A 24,027-nucleotide genomic window follows, 5' to 3' on the forward strand; every position below is an offset into this window, starting at 1 on the left:
TAACTTTAAGATTTATTTTTGTAACTTTTTTAAACAGAGAAAACAACACACTCCTTGGGGAAAGGTGAGGGATTGAGAAGACAGGCCCTGGGTAAAAACTATTACGACAGCACCTGGAGTTGATAGGCCTGCCTAGGAAAGAAACACAGGCACTGCCACACCAGCACAGGGGACAGCTACTGTCTGAGGCTCGGCAGACCAGTTCCCAGGCCACGCAAGGTTGCTATAGATCCAAGTCATAAAAATCTTCCAGCTCATCATGAAACAAGTCCCACTCATCTTCAGAGTCTGTCAGTTCGTCGTCCCCACCTGCAGCCAAAAGCATAAGCAACATCTCTCCCAGCTCAAAGGTGACAACTTCTTCTTCGTCGTTGTCAAAGGGACTGCTGTTCTCTCTTTCCTCAATGAGCTCCCAGAAGTGGTTCCTTCGTTGGGCCTGTAAGAAACAAGGCCATGATAGGGGTGGCACTGCCGAGCAGTATTCTTCTATTCTGTTGTTTACAAGGCAAATCATCCAGCACACCAGAGGGCATGACGAACCAGACTTCTTATTTAGGGTTTCCATCTTACCAATTCCTCCCCTCTAAGTACTCCATGTAAACAGTTTAGGCTAGAGCTTTAAGTACTATTTTTTCTTCCTTTCCTATCCCTCCCAGTTTTCTGAGGTTTGTTTCCTCCTGTAATATTCTAGTCTCACTCCCAGACCTGAATGTTAATCTTCTCCTTCCCCTACACTAGTATGTGCAGGACTCAACTGATATCTTGGTATTTCCCCTCCTTTAAAAAAACAGTGAGAGTTACCCGGTATCTGCTTGATGTTCCCACTTTCTGTCTCTGTGGCTCCTCTCTACGGCCATCAGGGTACGCATGCTTGTAAAAACAGTTCCCTCCAAATGGGCAGCTCCCACGTCCTTCATCAAAATACCTGCACGCCTTGTTGCTGGAAAGGAAAATATCGCAACCCTTACTCACAGTGGATTTCAGGTCTGTATTTGACTATCATCCAGGGTTTCTTTAAACAGGTAGGGATAGAATCAGTATGTCTGTTTACAGCCCTCCCCAAAGTGTGTTCTTATAAGCATGTGTGTGCCGATGCATGAAACACTAGAAACAGTCACTCTGTTCAAGTCCATGCTGTTTAACAGCTTCTTGTATAACAGATGCCGTAGAGAGAAAACCTTCTAGAAAGCCAACACACAAAAATTAACACAGGACAACTATAACATGGATTAAGAATAAGGTAGAACTCCATTCATAGGGCTTTAGCTATGAGCAGGACACACTTCATTATAACACAGTCCCTTGGCATGCATCCCAAAGACTGTGTTATAGCAAGAGACATATTGGGTAAGTGTTATCAGGGGTGACGAACTGTACTGGGAAGTAAAAGAAGGGTAGGAAGGAGGTAGGAGTGTATAATGCAGCACTGTTCTTTTCAAAGGGAGCCCAAGCTATGTTGGGCTCTTGGCTTGCGAAAAGGCTGCAGTGCTCATACCTCATTGCCTCCTTGTATTTCTGAATGAGTTTCTGCTTCTCTTCTTTCTCCTCCACCCAGTACTCACTTGGAATGACAAAGTTAGATGTGATCCGGCATTCTGGGCAGGACCTGGGAAACAATGAACAGGCTGCAATGCACATTCCCTTTACAGGCCCACTCTTCAAGGACACACCCTGGTGTGTTACCTCCAGACTTAGCTGAAAGGCACGTGGGCATTTCCTGAAAGGGTTCCACACACTGTCACACAATTGCCCATTTCTTTTGAGGCAAGACAAGCTCCTTTATAAATCCCACTCAATGGCTAGCCAGTTCATTTTATAAAAAAATAACTTAGGTCAAGAACAAGAACAAAAACAAAAGACATTTCACACAGACTCCTTTTTCTTTCATTTAAATAAATTTATTTCTCGTAACTTTGCTCTGTTTAGATTATGTAGTTTTGTTCAGTTATGAGAACAATCTTTAAAGGATGGTGGATTATTGGCTAGCTTAATGGATGGAATAGGAAAGTGGAAATGTAGAATTTCAGGAAACATACATTCAGAGCTAGATAAGTTTGTTCACTGGGCCTAAACTGGCTAATAATCCATTAAACACAATCTCCTCAGAAAAAGCACAAAGATTCTACTAACTGAAACACTGGGCTTCCTCATTCAAATATAAAAGTAGATAGACCAACTAAACTAGAAGCTAGCTGAAGTACAAACAAGAAATCCCAATTAGAATACCCCAGTTTCAAGATAAAATGCATGCATTTAAATGCAGTCCAGCTGGTTCAAAGTTGGCACAAATTATTAAATTCTTCCCCAAAATAGAAAGCACAAACGAAGATTGGGGAGGAGTCTCACTTTATGATCTTGCTCTCAAATTGCTTTGCGCTCCTCCACTTGCGAATACACTTGAGGCAGTAGGTGTGGTTGCAGTTGGAGAGGATCCCGAAGCGGCGCTCGCTGGGGTTGGCTTTCTCATAGACCACCTCCATGCAGATCCCGCACACCATGTCCTTGCTGCGCTGCACAGCAAATGAGAGCTCCATGTCCTTCTCATGGGCCTCAATGCAAGACTAGAGAAAGTGGAGAGAAGTGTAATCAGGTCACTTGAATCCGGAAAGGCTTAAGCTTATTAATGACTTGTGTTCAGAGAATCAAATAGTCAATTAAAAAACAATGCTCCCAATCTGACAGCAAAATAAGCTTTGTTCACAAGTGAACACAGATGCAGTGACATGGGACTTTACAATACGGTAAAAACCAAACTACAAGGACTCCACTTCAGGAACTGAAAAATGACCCAATGTTCTCGGCCCTAAACCTACAGCTCAACTCCTGCTATTACCCACATTAAAGAGTTTTTCATACTAAGTTTGTTGTATTGCTGGTTTCTAGATGCAGAATGTAATTAGGATTAAGGCACTAATTTAAAAGCTGTCAAAAAAAAAAACACCATTTATTATGTGACAGGGACATTCTTTTCATGTCTTTTTTTCCTAATAACAGCTTTAGAGATATAATTTACATACCATACAATTTACCCATTTAAAGTATACAATTAGGTAACTTTTAGTATTTTCAGTTCCACAATCAATACTGATTACCACAATAAATATTAGAATATTTTCATTATCCCAAAAAAGAAACCCCATACTCCTTAGTCTCTCATTTCCCCCCTAAAATCCCAAAGCTAGGCAACCAATAGTGGATTTGCCAATTCTTGATATTTCATGTAAATACGTGGCCTTTTGGGACTGCATTTGTTCACTTAGCATGTTTGCAAGGTTATCCATGATATCATATGCTTTTTTATCCTATTAAAAACATGATTATAAGAAATACAAAAACATAGAAAATCAATAGGAAGATCACCCATAATCCCACATAATCCCTTATTTTAGTGTCTTTCCTTCAGAGGTAGGCACTGCTATCCCTAATATATAGAAAGATTCACAGGGATTTAACTTGCCTAAGTTCACACTAGTATGCCGTGAGGGTAGGATTCAAACTATGTCTATCTTACACCATGTTTCACCTCCCACAACCAAATTAATTTTATTAAAAGATAGAAATGGGCCGGGCGTTGTGGCTCACGCCTGTAATCCTAGCTCTTGGGAGGCCGAGGCGGGCGGATTGCTCAAGGTCAGGAGTTCAAAACCAGCCTGAGCAAGAGCGAGACCCCGTCTCTACTATAAATAGAAAGAAATTAATTGGCCAACTGATATATATATAAAAAATTAGCCGGGCATGGTGGCGCATGCCTGTAGTCCCAGCTACCCGGGAGGCTGAGGCAGAAGGATCACTCGAGCCCAGGAGTTTGAGGTTGCTGTGAGCTAGGCTGACGCCATGGCACTCACTCTAGCCTGGGCAACAAAGCGAGACTCTGTCTCAAAAAAAAAAAAAAAAAAAAAAAAGATAGAAATGATGATTAGAAGCAAAACTTGCTCCAATACATAGAAGGTTTATAATATAATGTCTTCAACAAAAAATTCATGCTGCAAGTGAGCTTAAAACTATAGTCTGAAACATGGGGACTGTAAAATGGTGCAGCCACAAGTTTTGCAATTGCTCAAAATGTTAAGAAGCGTTAGCATATGGCCGGGCGTGGTGGATCATGCCTGTAATCCTAGCACTCTGGGAGGGCTGAGGCGGGCAGAGGCAGATTGCTCGAGGTCAGGAGTTCGAAACCAGCCTGAGCAAGAGTGAGACCCTGTCTCTACTATAAATAGAAAGAAATTAATTGGCCAACTAAAAATATATATAGAAAAAAAATTAGCCGGGCATGGTGGCGCATGCCTGTAGTCCCAGCTACTCGGGAGGCTGAGGCAGGATTGCTTGAGCCCAGGAGTTTGAGGTTGCTGTGAGCTAGGCTGATGCTACAGCACTCACTCTAGCCTGTGCAACAAAGCGAGACTCTGTCTCAAAAAAAAAAAAAAAAAAGTTAGCATATGACCCAGCAATTTCACTCTTACATATATACCCAGAGAACTGAAAACATTATCTTCTCATAAAAACTTATACACAAATGTTTATAGCAGCATGATCCATAATAGCCAAAAAGTGGAAATGACCTAAGTGTCCAGCAATTCATGAATGGAAAAACATATGTGGTCTGGCCATGGAATAGAATATTATGCAGCCATAGAAAGGAATGATGTACTACTGCTACATGCTACAACATGGAGAGCCTAGAAAACATGCTCAGTGAAAGAAGGCTGTCACAAAGAATCACATATTATGACTCCTTTATATGAAGTATCCAGAATAAGCAAATCCACAGAGACTGAAAGTAGATTGGTTGTTGCCAGGAGCTAGAGGAAGGGTAAAATGAAGAGTGACTGCTAACGGGTATGGGATAATGTGGGAATGATGAAATGTCCTAAAATTCTAAGTGTTAACGGTTACACAAAAAACCAACAAAATGGGCATTTTAAAAGAGTAAACTGTACAAATTGTGAATCTCAGAAAAGATGTTATTTAACCAAAAACAGAAGATAAAAAAGAGGGGAAAAAAATTTAAACCCCATAATCTAAAGTTCTGGACGTATCACTTCTTGATAAAGTATTCACGAAGCCCAGGTAAGAAATCTTCCCTACTCTCTGCTGAAAACCATTCAATTCACCAAATGTTTCTCTAAAATGAATCAACAATATTGTGAAAGGACAAATTTCGTTTCTCACACCTAATAACATATACATCTCCCTAAAGACTTACTTTTATATGTTGGGATCTCTGGGCAGCATCCATTGGATGTAGGACCTGCAGCCCACACATATCACATGAATCTCCGTGGAGATACACACAGTTCTCCCCATATCGGCACTCTCCCACTGCAGCATAGGGGCAAAGCTGCTTCTTTGTTTCCACAGCGGTTTGCTCTTTCTCTGATTCTTCCTTGGTCACTGAGCCCTGCAGGGGTGCGTCAGTGCAGGAAGGGGCAGCTGAAAATGTTTAAGAGGGTGGTAAAGGTCCAAATGGATAAGGCAAATATATGAACTATAAGGTAACTGAGAACCTAACTGAAAAGAAAAAAATAAAAAGAACTTCAATTAAACTCCAGAACAATATATTGAACTAATTTCTTCACTCTTGCAAGAAATGGATTTTTTTCTAATGCTGATATTTCCAAGATTAGGCTTGTTAAAAAAAAAGAAAAAAAAAAGCTTCTTTATATTTTTCTTGGGTAATTGTAATTTAATTTTTAAAAGTACTGACTAAAGAAGAGAGGTTTCAGTCTTTCAAAACATTCTGAATTCATTACTATTGGGATTCAAAAAGTTTCTTTCACACCATCTGTAAATCTTAGGTAATCCAATTTAAAGTACCGTATTAAGATTAGGCTACAAATGAAGCAGGAAGGTTGTGAAACAGCTAATTGATGAACTGCTGTCTAGCCCTCTAACTTTTATTCTTCAGAATACTTACTACGGCCACAGTAGGGCTGTCCAGGAACAAACTCGATCGCATTCACCCAGTCCTCTGAACCTGCTCCTACAGTTGCAAGGTTTGAATTTCTTGACTCGGCTTCGCCTGTATCCATTTCAGCAAGTGGCCCGACTGCTGAAGGGAGACTTGGGGAAGCAGCAGGAGATGATTTTGTAGTTAGGTCTGTAGCAGTTGCTTCTTCCTGTTTCAATGGCTTGCTATGGTCATATCTAAACAAAAGTTGAAAATAAGCAGTCACTGCCTAATATCATATATTCCCTGATACTTTCCTTGGACCCTGTGTTCAAACTTTAATGTGTATATGAATCACCTGGGAAATTGTTAAACAGGTAGATACCTAATTTGTAAGTCTGGAGTGAAGCCCCCATATGATGCCAGACCAGGGAGTTCAGCAAATTTTAGAGGGTCAAATACATAAATATTTTAGGCTTTGCAGGTCATACAGTCAACTACCCAGCTCTGGAATTTAGTGCGAAAGCAGTCACAGGCATTATTTAAATGAATGTGTGACCAAGTTCCAATAAAACTCTTCCCCTCCTAACAAAAACAGCCCTTGGCCAGATTTGGCCTGCATGTCATCTATGTCTGCTGTAGACATTTATTACTGTTCAAATTCCACTCTAATCATGGTAACTCTGTTAAAGAGACCATGTAGCCAAAACTGACTGACTGACTAATGAAACCAAGGTTGACACTCAAGCAGACATTGTAACAAGTAGACATTCGGAACATTTTACCAACACATAAATTAAAATGCCAATATTTAAGAGGTAGAGACAGCATTTACAAACCACACAATACGTATTATCTCTTTCTAAACCCATTTATTCAATAATTCCTTTCTTTAGCAAATTTTTGCCTTAAAGATTCTCACCTTCCTTTTCGTTGTTTGTTGCTTTTTTTTTTGAGACAGAGTCTCCCTCAGTTCCCTGGGCTATAATGCTGTGGTGTCAGCCTGGCTCACAGCAACCTCAAACTCCTGAGCTCAAGTGATCCTCCTGCCTCTGCCTCCCAAGTAGCTGGGACTACAGGCATGCACCACCATGCCCGGCTAATTTTTTTCTACATATTTTTAGTTGTCCAGCTAATTTCTTTCTATTCCTTTTTAGTAGAGATGGGGTCTCGCTCTTGCTCAGGCTGGTTTCTAACTCCTGACCTCGAGCAATCCACCCGCCTCGGCCTCCCAGAGTGCTAGGATTACAGGTGTGAGACACCACGCCCCAGCCCTAGCAGTTCTTTCTTTTTTTATTTTTATTTTTCTTATTTTTTTTTCAAGTTCAGTCCACACTCAGCAGTTCTTTCAATAGACCAGTACTATCCATAGGTTATGTATGTTACAGGTGTCTATGCTTACATCTAAAAATGAAGCAGGCAGGTCGCTGGCTCAAGCCTTTAATCCTAGCACTTTGGGAGGCAGAGGCGGGTGGATTGTTTGAGCTCAGAAGTTAGGGACCAGCCTCAGCAAGAGCAATCAGGAGTTAGGGACCAGCCTCAGCAAGAGCAAGACCCCATCTCTACTAAAAAGAAATAGAAAGAAATTAGCTGGACAACTAAAAATATGTAGAAAAAAATTAAGCCGGGCATGGTGGCACATGCCTGTAGTCCCAGCTACTCGGGAGGCTGAGGCAGCAGGATCGCTTGAGCCCAGGAGTTTGAGGTTGCTGTGAGCTAGGCTGATGCCACGGCGCTCACTCTAGCTTGGGCAACAAACCAAGACTCTGTCTCAAAAAAAGTAAAAAAATAAATAAAATAAAAAGCTGTCCTTTAGCTTAGGGTAAACATTTGCTGAGCTGGCCTTTATTTAATCATATTACCTCAAACTGTGTTAATATTCCTACACTTAAGTATTAGTTAACCTACCTTGCAGTACACAAGTAATGTGAGAATCCTGCTTTCGGCTACAAAAACCCAAAGCATGCTGTTCTGTAAAGTGGAAGCAGGTAAGTTCAAGGGTGAGAAGGAACTCTCTTGATTATGTTCTTTTTCTTTCTTTCTTTCTTTTCTATCTAGCTGTCTAACTATCTGTCTATTTATTTATTTAGACAGAGTCTTACTCTGTTGCCCAGACTAGAGTACAGTGGCATCAGCCAAGCTCACAGCAACCTCAAACTCCTGGGCTCAAGCAATCCTTCTGCCTCAGCTTCCCAAGTAGCTGGGACTACAGGCATGCGCCACCATGCCCGGCTAATTTTTTTCTACATAGTTTTAGTTGTCCAATTAATTTCTTTCTATTTTTAGTTAGATGGGGTCTCGCTCTTTCTCAGGCTGGTTTCAAACTCCTGACCCTTGAACAACCCTCCCGCCTTCAGCCGCCCTGATTATGCTCTTTCACTTGTATCATCTCACTTCATCCAAGTGCAGTGAGGAAGTATTCTCAGTATCCTCTCATCATTTTAGAGAAATTAAGGGGCAGTTACAGGTTGAATGTGATTCTAAAGTTGCTCTGTACAATGCAGCAGCCTCTGGCCCCATCTAGTTACTTAATATTTAAAACTCAGTTTCTCAGTCCTTGCTGTAGCCATATTTTCAAGTGTTCAAATGCTACACTGTAGCTCATAGCTACTATATTAGACAGCAAGATAAAGGTCATTGCCATTATTACGCCAAGTTCTATTGGAATGCCCTATTTTGAAGTTTCTATTAGAGCCATAAGGATCCTTAGAAGTCTAGACCCAAAGCCTTACTTTTCAGATTAAGTAACTTCCCAGTTTGAAAGAGAATCTCAAAAATGTTAATTACTTTCACAGCCTTTAAATTAGAAAAGAAGTTGGATTTTAGAATTAAGACAGGTTTGAATTAAAAATACCAGCCCCTAGGCCCGGAGTGGTGACTGCGTGGTGACTCCGCCTGTAATCCCGGCGCTCTGGGAGGTCCAGGCAGGAAGATTGTTCAAGGTCAGGAGTTTGAGACCAACCTGAGCAAGAGCCAGACCCTGTCTCTACTAAAAATAGAAAGAAATTGATTGGCCAACCAAAATATATAGAAAAACTTTGGCCGGGCCCAGTGGCTCACCCCTGTAATCCTAGCACTCTGAGAGGCAGAGGCAAGCAGATTGTTCAAGGTCCGGAGTTCAAAACCAGCCTGAGCAAGAGCGAGATCCCGTCTCTACCATAAATAGAAAGGAATTAATTGGCCAACTAATATATATATAAAATTAGCTGGCATAGTGGTGCATGCCTGTAGTCCCAGCTACTTGGGAGGCTGAGGCAGCAGGATTGCCTGAGCCCAGGAGTTTGAGGTTGCTATGAGCTAGGCTGACACCATGGCACTCTAGCCCAGGCAACACAGTAAGACTCTGTCTCCAAAAAAAAAACCAGAAAATACTGCAATGAAAAAATTGGCAGAGGGCCGGGCGTGGTGGCTCACGCCTGTAATCCTAGCACTTTGGGAGGACGAGGCGGGCGGATTGCTCAAGGTCAGGAGTTCAAAACCAGCCTGAGCGAGACCCCGTCTCTACCAAAAATAGAAATAAATTAATTGACCAACTAAAATATATATATATATATACAAAAAATTAGCCGGGCATGGTGGTGCATGCCTGTAGTCCCAGCTACTCAGGAGGCTGAGGCAGTAGGATTGCTGAGCCCCGGAGATTAAGGTTGCTGTGAGCCAGGCTGACGCCACGGCACTCACTCTTGCCTGGGCAACAAAGTGAGACTCTGTCTCAAAAAAAAAAAATTAAATTAAATTAAAATAAAATAAAATATTGGCAGACAGCAAAATAATGATCTGACTACTAAACTCAGGTATCAGGGATCCACCTCTGAGCTCCTAGTCACCTGAAAAAGATCTTCCCCCCCTCTATCCTGACTGGATTACCTAATATAGAGATGGTCTTAACATTAATATACCACCCATCCATCAATAATTTCCTATTCTTTTTAACTCTAAGCATTTAAACCTAATAGTTGACACACTTTTTTTCCTGATAACAACACTATAATTGGCTAAGACACTGCCAAAAAGTCTTACCTAGGGCAATGGTTTAAAACATGTCCAAAGCCCTTTGACAAGCCTCCCTGCAAAAGGTGGAACCTAATTCCTGTCCTCGTGAATGTGGGCTGGGCTTAGCGGCTTAGTCCAGCACTAGTGAAGTGACAGCATGTGACTACTGAGACTAGGTCATAAAAGGCATTGTGTGACTCCTCCTTGCCTTCTCTCTGGATTCCCTTGCTGTGGGGAAACCTAGGTGCCTAGCTGTAAGAACACTCAAGAAGCCCTATGGATAGGCCACATGGTGAGACTAAGGTCTCCTGCCACAGCCAAGTGAGTGAGCCCTCCTTTTTTTTTTAAGACCAGTCAAGTGCAGTAGTGAAAGAGGGGAAAGAGTGAGCCCTCCTAAAAACAATCCTCCAGCCCCCATCAAGTCTTCAGATGACTGACCCTGGCTCAAATCCTGACAGACATCTCATGAGTCTGAGCTGGAACCACACAGCTAACCCACTCACAGATTCTAGACCCCCAGGACTATGTGATAGATAATAAATGTTCCTTGGGTTTTTTGTTTTGGTTTGCCTTTTAGTGACAGGGTCTCACTGTTGCCCAGGCTTCAGTGCAGTAGTGCAATCGTAGCTCACTGTAACCTCAAACTCTAGGCTTAAGCAATCCTCCTGCCTCAGCTTCCCAAAGTTCTGAGATTACAGAGATGTGAGCAACTGTGCTCACCCTATTCTGTTTTAAACTGCTAAATTTGGGGGTAATTTGTTTAACATCCATAGATAATCAATATACCTAAAGATTTTCTGAAATGAGAAAATAAAAGGCTCTACCCAGTTTTCAAACAGTACCTAAACCCACTACTGCTGAATTGCAATTTAACAGGATTATGGTACCAATTCAATGAATAGTACTACAGCTTACTTAATAGCTAATCCTTTTTGGTTCTCTAACATTCTGAGATAGACACTAGAAGCATTCTTGAAGCATTATTCCTAGATCTTGGTTGCCCTTGGGCCTTATTAGTTTTGTAGGCTCAGGGGCATCACATTCCAAATGCCTAAGATCCCTTTCTCTATATATAATTCTTACTAGCAGAGAATGACTAAAACCGGTCTAATTGGGTCAAATATGTACTTTGCTCTTGGTTTTGAAAAGGAAATGCTACATATAAACATACCTTCACCATACTCTTAACTCCTAAGTTTGCAGAAATTGCTCCTCAGAAATCAAATAAATTTAGGAATTACATAAATCTCTAAGCAAGGCCAGGCGCGGTGGCTCACGCCTGTAATCCTAGCACTCTGGGAGGCCAAGGCGGGCGGATTGCTCGAGGTCAGGAGTTCGAAACCAGCCTGAGCAAGAGCAAGACCCCGTTCTCTACTATAAATAGAAAGAAATTAATTGGCCAACTAATATATATACATAAAAACTTAGCCGGGCATGGTGGCGCATGCCTATAGATAGTCCCAGCTACTCAGGAGGGTGAGGCAGGAGGATCGCTTGAGCCCAGGAGTTTGAGGTTGCTGTGAGTTAGGCTGACGCCACAGCACTCACTCTAGCCTGGGCAACAAAGCGAGACTCTGTCTCAAAAAAAAACCAACCAAACAAACAAAAAAAAAAACCTCTAAGCAAACACATTTCTGTCAATGTACTAATATTCCCAAGGAGTACTTATTTTTACTTTTTAAATTTTTTTATAGAGATGCGGGTCTCATTATGTTGACCAGGCTAGTCTTGAACCTCTGTCCTCAATCCTCCTGCCTTGTCCTCCCAAAGTGCTGGGATTACAAAACAGGAGTACTTTTCAAAGCATTAATTAGTTCTAATCTGTTATGTCTAAAGCTATCAGAATTATGTATTTTGCTCTCATCTTTTTCTCCCAACCTGCCCCCTCAACAAAATGAATTCATAAACAAATTCTTACCTGCAGCGGTCTCCATAAACACAGTATCCTCGCTGAAAATACTTGCACGCTACACCATATGGACTGTCAGAGAGGTCATGCGAGTATCGACAGTTAGCTCCTTCTTTACAAACCCCGTGCATAAAATACCTATGATACAAAGGACCACAACACTAGATTAAAAAAAAAAAAAAAAAGATTACACCCAGTCCTCTAAGAATTCATAACTAATATATTCTCCCAATACATAAACACAAAAATAACACAAAGAAAGTTGAACTAGGCTGGATGATCATAAAATGATCCACCTGGGTACTACAAGAAGGCTGCCCATAGACCCAAGTACCAATCTCGGATTTTAAACATTCATCTTGTTATTAGTTAAGTTTGATCACTGGCCTCAGTTTACACTCTCAGAGGTAGCTTCTTATTTTCCACTAACTTTGGCCATGATAGCAACTCTATTTGTAAAAACAATAATCCAAGATAAAGAAGCAAGTAACCACAGACTAGAAAACGTCACGTCCACAAGAAACCATTTTAATTCTTTCAAAGCCACATGAAAACAAACAAAATTGGCTACAAAAGACAAAGGAAAAGACCTCTGCCAGCTGCCTTAAAGGAATACATGTGTTGTTTCCAAAAGCCAGGTATGGGAATATAACTCAGTAATTTCTATTTATCTTTTCCCTTTTTTGAGACAGAAACTCGCTCTGCTGCCTGGGCTAGAGTGCCATGGCATCAGCCTAGCTCACAGCAACCTCAAACTCCTAAGCTTAGGCGATCCTCCTGCCTCAGCCTCCAGAGTAGCTGGGATTACAGGCACGTGCCACCACATACTGGTTACAGGAGTTCAAAACCAGCCTAAGAAAGAGCAAGACCCCGTCTCTACTAAAAATAGAAAGCAATTAGCTGGACAACTCAAAATATATAGAAAAAATTAGCCAGGCTAAAATTATGGTGGCTCATGCCTGTAGTTCCAGCTACTTGGGAGGCTGAGGCAGAAGGATTGCTTGAGCAGAGGAGTTTGAGGTTGCTGTGAGCTAGGCTGATGCCACGGCACTGTAGCCTGGGCAACAGAGTGAGACTCTGTCTAAAAAAAAAAAAAAAAGAAAGAAAGAAAGAAAAAGAAAAGAAAAGAAAGAAAATAGACTTACAAGAAGCTTTGAAGAAGGCTGTCCTCCAGATTGAAATTTGAAAGGCTCTACTGAGAGATTACCTGCAAATGAACCTTCTATGGGACAGTATAATATGAAAAGAAAAAACATTAACATCTTGGTAGGAACAGTTACAATTACCAAGACCCTAAATACCCTAGGGTTGCAGTCCATAACAAAAAACATAGTAGGAAGTCAAATTATAGGTATAATTAAGTTCATTTCAACTGTTATTAGGCTTAACTTTATCTAAGTCAGTTTTGAACTTTTGCTCAACTGCAGTGCTTGCTTATTAATACTTTCTACAAGCTTTAAAGATAGTTGAGGCCGGGTGCGGTGGCTCACGCCTGTAATCCTAGCTCTCTGGGAGGCCGAGGCGGGCGGATTGCTAGAGGTCAGGAGTTCGAAACCAGCCTGAGCAAGAGCGAGACCCCGTCTCTACTATAAAATAGAAAGAAATTAATTGGCCAACTAATATATATACAAAAAATTAGCCGGGCATGGTGGCGCATGCCTGTAGTCCCAGCTACTCGGGAGGCTGAGGCAGGAGGATTGCTTGAGCCAGGAGTTTGAGGTTGCTATGAGCTAGGCTGACGCCATGGCACTCACTCTAGCCTGGGCAACAAAGCAAGACTCTGTCTCAAAAAAAAAAAAAAAGATAGGTGAGCACTACATAACCCCAACTTTTCTATTGCTTATGAAAAGAATCTTTTTTTTAGACACAGTTTGGCTTTGAAAAATAAGTCTGCTAAAATTGTACCAATAGATAATTTCTGGCTACAAAAATAAATGAACAGAGTAGAAGATTTTTTAAAAAACACAACTAAGTTAATGATACATTGTAATCACCACTATCATAAAACATGCTTCAAAGTATCTTCAAAGTATAAAAGTTGAGAGATACTAGGTTATTCATTTGAAGCAGCGTCAGGCAACTGTTTGAATACAGTTGACTGCTGATGTAACTGCAGTGGAACACTCTTTATTCTCTCAACATTCCACATACAAAAGACAAAGGTGTACCTTCAATATTGCTTTGGGTTCGATTTGAAGTCAGAAATAGAGATACTGATACAGTTTAGTTTAGTTTGTTTATTTATTGAGACAGTCTCACTGTGTTGCCAGGGCTAGAGTACCGTGGTGTCAGCCTAGCTCACAGCAACCTCAAACTCCTGGGCTCAAGTGATCCTTCTGCCTCAGCCTCCCCAGTAGCTGGGACTACAGGCATGCGCCACCATGCCTGGCTAATTTTTTCTATACATATATATACGTTAGTTGGCCAATTAATTTCTTTCCACTTTTTTTTTTTTTTTAGTAGAGACGAGGTCTTGCTCAGGCTGGTCTTGAACTCCTGAGCTCAAGCGATCCTCCCACCTCCACCTCCTAGAGTGCTAGAATTATAGGCACGAGCCACTGCACCAGACCTTAAGGCTTTCTTAAATTGTATTTTGCATGCTTTCATTCATTCCATTGCTGCACAGTTTATGATACTATTAATTATGTGAAAGTATGCCTTCCACTATCACTACATTGATAAGCTGCCGACCTTGTTTCCTCAACTAGCTACTTCAAAGTGCTTAACCTCCAATACCTGCACTTCTATAAAATTCAGCATGTCACTCTTTCTTAGCACTTTTCTAGACTCACACCACTATTACTTTGTGACATCCCTGATCAGTGAAAACTGTTCCCTAGAATCTAAAATGACAGAGTGAACAGCCTATTAGCACTTTTTAGCAGAGAATATAGTATGTGACCAAGTTAGTTCTAATTGGCTGAGAGCATAGGATAGTGCTCTACTTCTTACATGTTTTTATATTAAAATATTTGGGGGGAACCCAGGATTATAATGAATCAATGCCATACAAAGCAGCACTAAACAGGGTCTGCACTTCAAACTTTACAAATAAGGAAAATGGAGATTAAACTACTCAAATAGGGTCAAATTCCCAAAGATGAATGGATCAAGTTTGTAACCCAAGGCATCCTAATCAATATTCATCAAAAGGAGTTCCTACTATCTGTCTACCCTGTGCAGTAGGTAGTAGAGATTTGATGTTTGAGTAAACCAGACATGGTGCCTCCTTTCACAGAACTTGAATATTTAGTGGAAGAGACAGGACAGCAAGTCAAATAATCCCACTAATAGGCATAAAAATATACAACTAGGCTGGGCACGGTGGCTCATGTATTCCGGGAGGCCGAGGTGGGAGAATCACTCAAGATCAGGAGTTCAAAACCAGCCTGAGCAAGAGTGAGACCCTGTCCCTACCATAAATAGAAAGAAATTAATTGGCCAGTCCTTCATTTTGTTAGTTTTGCTGAGGAAAAGAAAAAAAAATATTTAAAATAAGTAAAAAATTTTTTAAAAAATTGGCCAACTAAGATATATATAGAAAAATAATTAGCCGGGCATGGTGGCACATGCCTATAGTCCCAGCTACTCGGGAGGCTGAGGCAGGAGAATCACTTGAGTCCAAGAGTTTGAGGTTGCTGTGAGTTGGCTGATGCCACGGCACTCTAGCCCGGGCAACCAAGTGAGACTCTGTCTCAAGATATATACACACACACACACACACACACACACACACACACACTGACTAAGAAAAGTTAAATTTTGCCATGAAAAGGGAGAGATGACTTGACCAGGTAGCTTAAGGAAGTCTTCACCAACTAAGTGATGTTTACTCTAAAAGTGGGTAGTTGAATAAGTTCCTGTTAACTTATAATAAAAAGGAAAAGAACATTCTAGGAAGACGGTCAGCATATACAAAGGCCCAATAGTAGGAGAGAGGTACAATCACTACAAGGAACTGAAAGAAAGCTAACAGAGAGTGTGAAGAGAACAAAAGTAAAGTTGGGGGAAAATGAGGCCGGACAGTTAGGGAACAGATTCTTCAGGGCTTTGTACCTTAAAGGAGTTAAGAAACCACTGAAGGATCTAAAACAGGGAAATGTCAAAATCAGGTATAAAGTTTAACACTATATAAAGCTGTCCTCCAGAAGACCTGCCTTGGCTAACTGATTATTATTATGCTCAAGTCTAGGCACTTCACTTGATCACAGGTTTCAAAAGCCAAAAATGAATGCAGCCACCATAAGAGTCGATACAATCAGGCTGTATTAGTAGCAGCAGATTGTTGAGTAGTAATAAAAAGCACAAAGGTTTCACTTTCCAAATCCTATTATGAAAAAAATAAATAAATAAAAAATAAAAAGCACAAAGGTTTAGAGTTAGGAAGACTTTAAATTCCAGCTTAATAAAATCTTCAGTAAACTATTGAATCTTAACTTTCAACACCCTCTTACATTTCAGAACTTAAAACCACCCAGTACATGTGAAGTAACTGGCATATTGGTTTAGTGTCTCCACTGGTGCTCTTGTTCATTCTCAAGCCCTTCCTCCACATCTCTCCTTTGCTCTGCCAGACCCTATCTAAATACATTTGCTTCTGACAATGCAGTTTAAGAGGTACACATGAACAAATCATTAAGGAAGAGTAAGGCCCAGCCTGAGCAATAGTAAGACCCCATCTCTACTAAAAATAGAAAGGAATTAGCTGGCCAACTAAAAATATATAGAAAAAATTAGCTGGGCACGGTGGCACATGCCTGTAGTCCCAGCTACTTGGGAGGCTGAGGCAGAAGGATTGCTTGAGCCCAGAAGTTTGAGGTTGCTCTGAGCTAGCTGATGCCTTGGTACTCTAGCCCTGGCAACAGAGACTCTGTCTCAAAGAAAAAAGAAAGAGTAAGGCAACCAAGAGGGCAGGAGAGCTAGCTAGACATCATAGCATAAAGATTCCAAGTTTACAAGCAAGCCATCCTTAAACCATTGTAGTTTAGCCAGAAAGACAAAGGAATAACCTTTTCCAGCACTATTTTGACAAACTGAATATATGTGGGAAGCTGGCTCAACATAAGGACTGAGAAACAAATGACCCAGCAACAAAATAAGTTCCAGAACTAACATCATCGAAGGAATTCAAGCAGACACTTAATCACCCAATACAGCAACTGCAGAATCAACCGAAACACTAGAATACAAGCCCTAATTAGATACTGCCAAATACCAAGCATTATTTTACATGGTTGTTTGTTTGGTATGTTTGGTTTTCTAGTTTGTTTTACTTGCCTTGCCTCTCTGTGATACAAACACTGTTGGTTTACCCAGAATTATAAACAGTCCTCACAATAAAATCCCTTTTTGCCAATCCATATCTGTACAAGTCTGAGAGTATGACATATCAGTAGGACTTATAACAGATAACAGAAAGAGGAAAAAAGAAAATCCATTTTCAGGAATTTCTCCCTAAAATAAAAATCAGTAAAAATAAGTATTTGCTTTGCTTTTAAATGCTACCACCAAAAAACACCATCCAAATTCACCTTGAGGCCACTGACCAACCTGAACTTACCTTCAGTGATAGGCTAGCCAACACTGTCCAGTAATACAATTTACTAGACTCTCCCTAGTGCTGTACTTCTTGGAAACCTAATCGTGGTCAGCAAGACACAGAACAAAAACCAAAATAAGTAGTCTGTGAATGTACAAGAGACCCGAACGCCTCCCTCATGCTATTGCTAGGCATCATAACAATCTCTCTCGGGATTTCTAGAAACTATAGAATATTAACTGTGACCTTTAATCACTTCATTTGCTGTGACATTTCTTACTTTGATATTTAATTTTAAATCAGTGTGGGTACTCTTGTTTCTCAAACTAGACTGTAAATTCCTGGTGGGTATAGAAATCACCTCCATTTCCCACCAAAAAAATCACCTCCATTTTTTTATAGAAATCACCTCCATTTCCCTGTATCTGTCAGGGCAAATTTTAAAAAAAACAAAGCAGGCTGGGCGTGGTGGCTCACGCCTGTAATCCTAGCACTCTGGGAGGCCAAGGCGGGCGGATTGCTCAGAGGCCAGGAGTTCGAAACCAGCCTGAGCAAGAGCGAGACCCCGTCTCTACTATAAATAGAAAGAAATTAATTGGTCAACTAATATATATAGAAAAAATTAGCCGGGCGCGGTGGCTCACGCCTGTAATCCTAGCACTTTGGGAGGCCGAGGCGGGCGGATCACTCAAGGTCAGGAGTTCGAAACCAGCCTGAGCGAGACCCCGCCTCTACCAAAAATAGAAAGAAATTAATTGACCAACTAAAAATATATATACAAAAAATTAGCCGGGCATGGTGGCGCATGCCTATAGTCCCAGCTACTCGGGAGGCTGAGACAGGAGGATCGCTTGAGCCCAGGAGATTGAGGTTGCTGTGAGCTAGGCTGACGCCACAGCACTCACTCTAGCCTGGGCAACAAAGCGAGACTCTGTCTCAAAAAAAACAAAACAAAACAAAACAAAACCAAACCAAAACACTCTAGTCTGGGCAACAGAGACCTTCTATCAAAAAAACAAACAAAAAAATAAAATGAAAATAAAAATCTAGGGTTTGGAAGCAATAAATTTCACCATTGACATCACAACACTTAGATTAATATTATAGATTTCCTTTATTTTAAAGGCATATTAGTGCTGACTTTGGCAGCACATATGCTAAAATTGCCCCAAAAGAAAGATTAGCATGGCCCCTGGATGCAAATTCATGAAATGTTCCATATTTTAAAATAAAAATAAAGCATATTAATCACTTTCTGAATTCATGAATATCCCTTCTGTGCCTGGGGAAAAAATAATCACTTTCTGAAAATAAACTTTTTTCAAAATATCAAAATGTTTGATTTTTGTATTAATATATTATTTCAACTTGCAGAACACTCATCTGTCATTGTAGAAGCACTCTAATAAAGCAGGATCTAAATGTGAAATTACAATTTGCAAATTACAACTTTTCATTAAATATTAACTGTTATAACATCACACACTCAAGGAAACTAGAAGTGGCAATGAGCATTTCTAGTTCATAGTATTCCTCCACTAAAAGATATAAAAAGCAACCTGGTGGTGGCAGCATAATACAGTTTCTTAGGAAAGGTTTTTTTTTTTTGTTTTTTTTTTAGACAGAGCCTCACTCTGCTGCGGGGGCTAGGGCTAGAATGCCTTAGGGTTAGCCTAGCTCACAGCAACCACATAGTCCTGGGCTCAAGCAATCCTGCCTCAGCCTCCCAAGTAGCTGGGACTGCAGGCATGTACCACCATGCCCCGCTAATTTTTTCCATATATTTTTAGGTGGCCAATTAATTTCTTTCTAATTTTAGTAGAGACGGAGGTCTTGCTCTTACTCAGGCTGGTTTCAAACTCCTGACCTTCAGCAATCCTCCCACCTTGACCTCCCAGAGTGCTAGGATTACAGGCATAAGCCACCGCACCCGCCTTTTTTTTTTTTTTTTTTTGGAGACAGTCTCCTTCTGTTGCCTGGGCCACCATGCCATGGCATCAGCCTAGCTCACAGCAACCTCAAACGCCTGAGCTCAAGCTATCCTCCTGCCTCAGCCTCTGGAGTAGCTTAGTTAGGACTACAAACACCACCATGCCCGGCTAATTTTTTCTATTTTTAGTAGAAAATGGTCTCACTCTTGGCTCAGGCTGGTCTGGAACTCCTGAGCTCGCCTCGGCCTCCCAGAGACCCAGGATTACAGGCGTGAGCCACCTATCCTGACCAGTAAATTTCTTAAATACATAAATCTATTGGTTCATGGGCAAAGAATTCCCACTGGTCCAGGAAACATCTAGAATATTTCACTAACTCAAATATACTAAAGGAAGGCAAAGAAGAATATTAACCTGGCAAACAGTTTAGATTCTTATGATACAGGGGAGGAACTAGAAAAAGGAGAAACAGGGAAAAGTACCTAACAGAGGGGAAAGTACAGTGTTGAAAGTGACAATGAATTCTATGCAGAAATGTAAAGTTGTGGTTAATTTACCAATACAATAGGATAGGGAGATGAAAAATCAGGTTGGTGATGGGTACTCAAGGCAATTCTGTATTTAGGTTGGAGATAGTGGGCAAAAATCAAGACATCTTATGTAATTCTTAACTCACATTTTGAAGGAAGACTATTTTTATTATATGGAGGCAGAGTGGCTGCAGGGTGAACAGCTAGAAAGCTCAGTAATAAAAAGATACTACTAGTTTTTAATTTTAAAAGATAACAACTAGTACATATAAATCAACTATAGCATTGTAGAGAAAAGAGAAATAAATAGAAATTCAAATAACTGGTTCTATGAACAGGAACTTAAAATTTTTCATTCCTTGGGAATATTGCACTTGATTCCATTCTTAGCATCTACCGATGAATAAGGCAAGTTACCTGAAACTGCCTTTATCCTTTCTGATTCCCATTATTGAAAATGATTAAGCTTACCCTTCATATCTTAAATATATAATAAAGATGGAGAAAGCATCAATCTCGCCACTAATATCACATCAAAGACTGGGAATGCTTCCATCTCACCTTTATTACTACGACAGTCAGTTCTGTATATTAGGAGTATGTTTACGTTTTAACATATGCACCTAAATTATCCCACCCAGTTGAAAACCCACATTAAATAGGATTTTTTTTCAACCGATATAAAAAAAACTTACAGCCCCTACTGGTCACTGTTTAAAAATCGGAGTATAACAAACACAATTAAACGCCTTCTTATGAGCACAGCTCGGTAATTCTTTACATGCGTACACGTCCGTATAAACGCCATCTCTTATTTTTCTGATATTTTCGTCTCCTACAAAACCGAAACCCAATCTGTCATTGGAAAGGGACGAGCTCTTTCACTCCCTTGAGAAGTAAGATGCGAGAATTTCAAAAGAGGAACACAGTGCTGGGGGAGGGTAATAATGGCAGCTCATAAAAATCCAGGGCGGAGGAGACGACCCCAGGCCCCCGATCGCTCGGTTCTAAGACAAAGCTCAGCACCGCCAACCTCCACAAACATACAAAGAAAAAATACAAAAGCTTTTTCTCACGGTTGGGCGGGGGGCGGGGGCGGAGAGACGTGAAAAGACGTTACGAACGATGACACGCAGGGAGGAGGCCCGGGTGGCCCGGCCGGCTCGCTGGGGACCTCGGCAGGGTCTCCTAGGCCCGGAGAGGGTCGTTGGGAGAGCGGCTCAAAGCAACAACCTCCCGCCCCGTTTCCAAAGCTCCGGAGCTGGAGGTAGGGGCTGGGGGCATCCACCGACGCACACCCCCCTGCAGCCGGGAGGAGCCATCCTACCTAGCCCGAAAGGCGCACGCAGCCGAGTGCAGCAGGGGCAAGGAGGGAGGTGGCGGTGCAGCCCGGGAGGACGCCCCGGCGATCGCGCGCTGCCGGGCCTCCGCGGACCGCGCTAAGGCCTCTGCGGCCCGGAGGGGGTTGACGCAGTGACCAGCGAGACGCGGCGCAGCGGCTGCCGCGGTCGCGAACCCGGGTCCCGCTCCGTCCGCACCTGCTCCCCGCCGGCCGGCGGCCCTCCTTCCTCCCGCCGCCGCCCGCTCGGCCCGCGGCCCCTTCCCCTCGGCCGGCGCTCAGCCACGCAACGTCCTACCTGCAGGTGACCTGTTTAGTCCAGCCGGCGCCGCTGCCGTCGCTGCCGCCGCCCCCTACTCCCGCCCCCGGGGACGGGGCGGCGACTGTGGGGAGAGGGGTGGGGGAGGCCGCTGCCACCGCCGCCGCTGCCGCTTCTGCTCCTGATGTTGTGGCTGTTGTTCCGGGAGCCGCAGCCTCCGCCATTACTGTTTATCCCACACAGCAATGGCCCCGGAACTTCCGGGATCACATAGTTCCGGTCGGGCAGCGGAGAGGAGAAGGCGGCGAGGCGAGGCAAGGAGACGGAGGCGCCCGCTCGGTCCCCAGCAGCCCCGCGCCGCGTCTCCGTGCGCTCTGGCTACTAGAGCTGCGGGCCCGGAACGTGCGCGCCCGCGGCCCGCCCCCCGCGCCGCTGATTGGTGGAGGAGACGTCTCCACCGGGGAGGGGGCGGGGCTACACGCGACTCTGGACAGGTGTGCTGCGACGCTCCAAATGCAAGCCAGGAAAGTCTATATTGATAGCCTTACTACCCCATAGTGGCCCGTGTAGTGGAATGGTGGGGATTGGAGATCTGGGTTCGAAATATCTGGGTTTGAATCCGGGCTTTCCCAAGTATGAACTTGGGGTAGATACCTGTTCTCTCTCAGCTTCAGTTTCCTCCTCTCCCTAATGAGGATGTTAGTAGGCCCTGCTTCGTAGGGTTGCTGTGAGGATTATATGATATGCGCGGACATCACAGGGCTTGGTGCCTGGTAAACATTAAACACTTAATAAATGTTATCTCTTATTCCTGGTATCAGCAGTGTGACCTTTGCTAAGTATTTTAACCTCTCTAAGCTCAAGAGAATAACAACACTGTGGCTAAGAAAAGGTTCTGGAATCCACTTGTCCCCATTTTCTCCTGGCTTCTCTCCTAGCTATTGGTGTGCCTACTTTCTCCTGGAAAAAATAATAATAATTTAAAATACACCGGTGTGTGGCCCACGGCTGTAATCCTAGCACTCTGGGAGGCCCAGGAGGGAGGGTCACTTGAGGTCAGGAGTTCAAGACCAGCGTGGTTGTTTCTGGCTTATTTCATTTAGCATAATGTCCTCCAGGTTCATGCCAAATGGAAGATCTTTTTTTAAGGCTGAATAATATGAAATATACTAGCTTCGAGGATTATTTCTAAAGATATGAAATTAAAGCATATTTATTACAATTATATTTCCCATTAATGCTCATTGTCCACTCAGATACTGCATATTAAATCCTCAGCTTCCATAGGCAGTTTTCCATAAGGCCTTATATGCTTCATTTCTATAGTCTCTCTACTTTGAGAAAGTGAAAATCAGTCTACTGATAATCAGACCGTGATGTACCTGACATACAAACAAGGACAGTGTCAGAGCCAACAGAAATCTGTGCTTCTCCCAAGGCCACACCATAGCAAAATGATTAACGATCTCCTGAAAGAAAACCAAAATAGTCTGGGCACGGTGGCTCACGCCTGTAACCCTAGCTCCCTGGGAGGCCCAGGTGGGCAGATCGTTTGAGTTCAGGAGTTCAAAACCAGCCTGAGCAAGAGCGAGACCCCATCTCTACTATAAATAGAAAGAAATTAATTGACCAACTAAAAATATATATACAAAAAATTAGCCGGGCATGGTGGCGCATGCCTGTAGTCCCAGCTACTCAGGAGGCTGAGGCGGGAGGATTGCTTGAGCCCAGGAGTTTGAGGTTGCTGTGAGCTAGGCTGACGCCATGGCACTCACTCTAGCCTGGGCAACAAAGTGAGACTGTGTCTCAAAAAAAAAAAAAAAAAAAAAACCCAAAATATTTCACTTCAAAATGTACTTCTTTGACATATTTCCAGAAGGCTATTCAGAAGAGCTAGAAACACAATAATACCGGAAATGATGTCTTTGGTGCAGGAAATTTGCATCTGTGGAGAATCTGCATTGATGCCGTCAGCCTTTCCACGAGGCCCTCGCCATTCGGATCTAAGAAAGATAAACAGAGCCTGGCATCTTTAGAGGTGTGAAAGAAACATTTACCATCTATTCTCTCTGAGGGCTGCTGCCTGGGAGGTTTCATTCACATAAGAAAACCACCCTTGATAGCCAAGCCTTCTCTTCACCCCCTTCCCATAACCTGTCTTGCCACCTCCTCTATTCTCCCTTCTAGCTTCTTTCCTGGAACTCTGATCTCAGAATGACCCAAACACACTAGTAACCCTGTCACAGGGCCTTTACATGAGCCATTGCCACTGACGACCACCCTCATTGCCCAAGGATGGGGCTTGGCTAGCTCCTCCAAACTTTTGCTCAAATCTCAGTTGCACAACAAGAAATTCCCAAATCTCATTTCTCCTGTCAATGCCTTTTTAAACATTGCAAACTATCTCACCCTCCACCCTTAATCCCCTGAAGGAGTACAGAAAAATTCACCCAAAAATATGACTCCCTGGTATAAAATGTATTTTGAATTGAAAGCCAGTAGAGATAACAAGCCTTGGAAACTGCTTTCTTTCCTCTATTTCCAGGAAGACCCCTGGGATACACGCAGGAGAACAATTGTCCTTCCCTCCCCTCCCTGTTATCTCATTATCCAGTTTTAGGAATGAGGATCAAGAATGCA

The 24,027-nt window shown here is 42.4% G+C and overlaps 1 protein-coding gene and 1 long non-coding RNA gene across 5 annotated transcripts in view; one reads left to right on the forward strand and one right to left on the reverse strand.

Moving 5' to 3' along the window:
• MKRN1 (makorin ring finger protein 1) lies at positions 1–21,778 on the reverse strand. 2 transcript variants are annotated; one of them, XM_012768006.2, is made up of 8 exons: positions 21,427–21,778; positions 11,799–11,927; positions 5,915–6,144; positions 5,204–5,430; positions 2,347–2,561; positions 1,496–1,606; positions 802–940; positions 1–436 (listed from the first exon to the last, which is right to left on the reverse strand). In XM_012768006.2, exons 1-8 carry the CDS (start codon positions 21,609–21,611, stop codon positions 224–226), a joined length of 1,449 nt encoding a protein of 482 aa, XP_012623460.1. In that variant the 5' UTR covers positions 21,612–21,778; the 3' UTR covers positions 1–223. The 2 variants fall into 2 exon arrangements, with proteins under 2 accessions (XP_012623460.1, XP_075862776.1); XM_076006661.1 differs by having other exon boundaries at positions 11,799–11,950; positions 21,427–21,493.
• Positions 10,123–24,027, forward strand: part of LOC105873237 (uncharacterized) — a 19,432-nt gene continuing 5,527 nt past the window's right edge. The window contains exons 1-2 of one of the 3 annotated variants that reach the window (XR_012921039.1): positions 10,123–10,201; positions 23,264–23,425. This is a non-coding gene — a long non-coding RNA (uncharacterized LOC105873237). Of the gene's footprint in view, positions 10,202–20,915; positions 21,057–23,263; positions 23,426–24,027 lie in introns of those variants that run through there. The other 2 variants (XR_012921038.1, XR_001154944.3) reach the window with 2 other exon arrangements.

Source organism: Microcebus murinus, chromosome 9, assembly GCF_040939455.1.
Source record: "Microcebus murinus isolate Inina chromosome 9, M.murinus_Inina_mat1.0, whole genome shotgun sequence".
Classification (NCBI taxonomy): domain Eukaryota; kingdom Metazoa; phylum Chordata; class Mammalia; order Primates; family Cheirogaleidae; genus Microcebus; species Microcebus murinus.

Excerpts from the sequence above, each read along its gene's own strand:
- MKRN1 (XM_012768006.2), bottom strand. The coding sequence starts at position 21,611 with ATGGCGGAGGCTGCGGCTCCCGGAACAACAGCCACAACATCAGGAGCA. Across the intron at positions 2,562-5,203 it reads AGAGATCCCAACATATAAAA|TCTTGCATTGAGGCCCATGA; the intron begins GTAAGTCTTTAG and ends CACTTTCTCTAG. Across the intron at positions 1,607-2,346 it reads TTTGAGAGCAAGATCATAAA|GTCCTGCCCAGAATGCCGGA; the intron begins GTGAGACTCCTC and ends ATTGTTTCCCAG.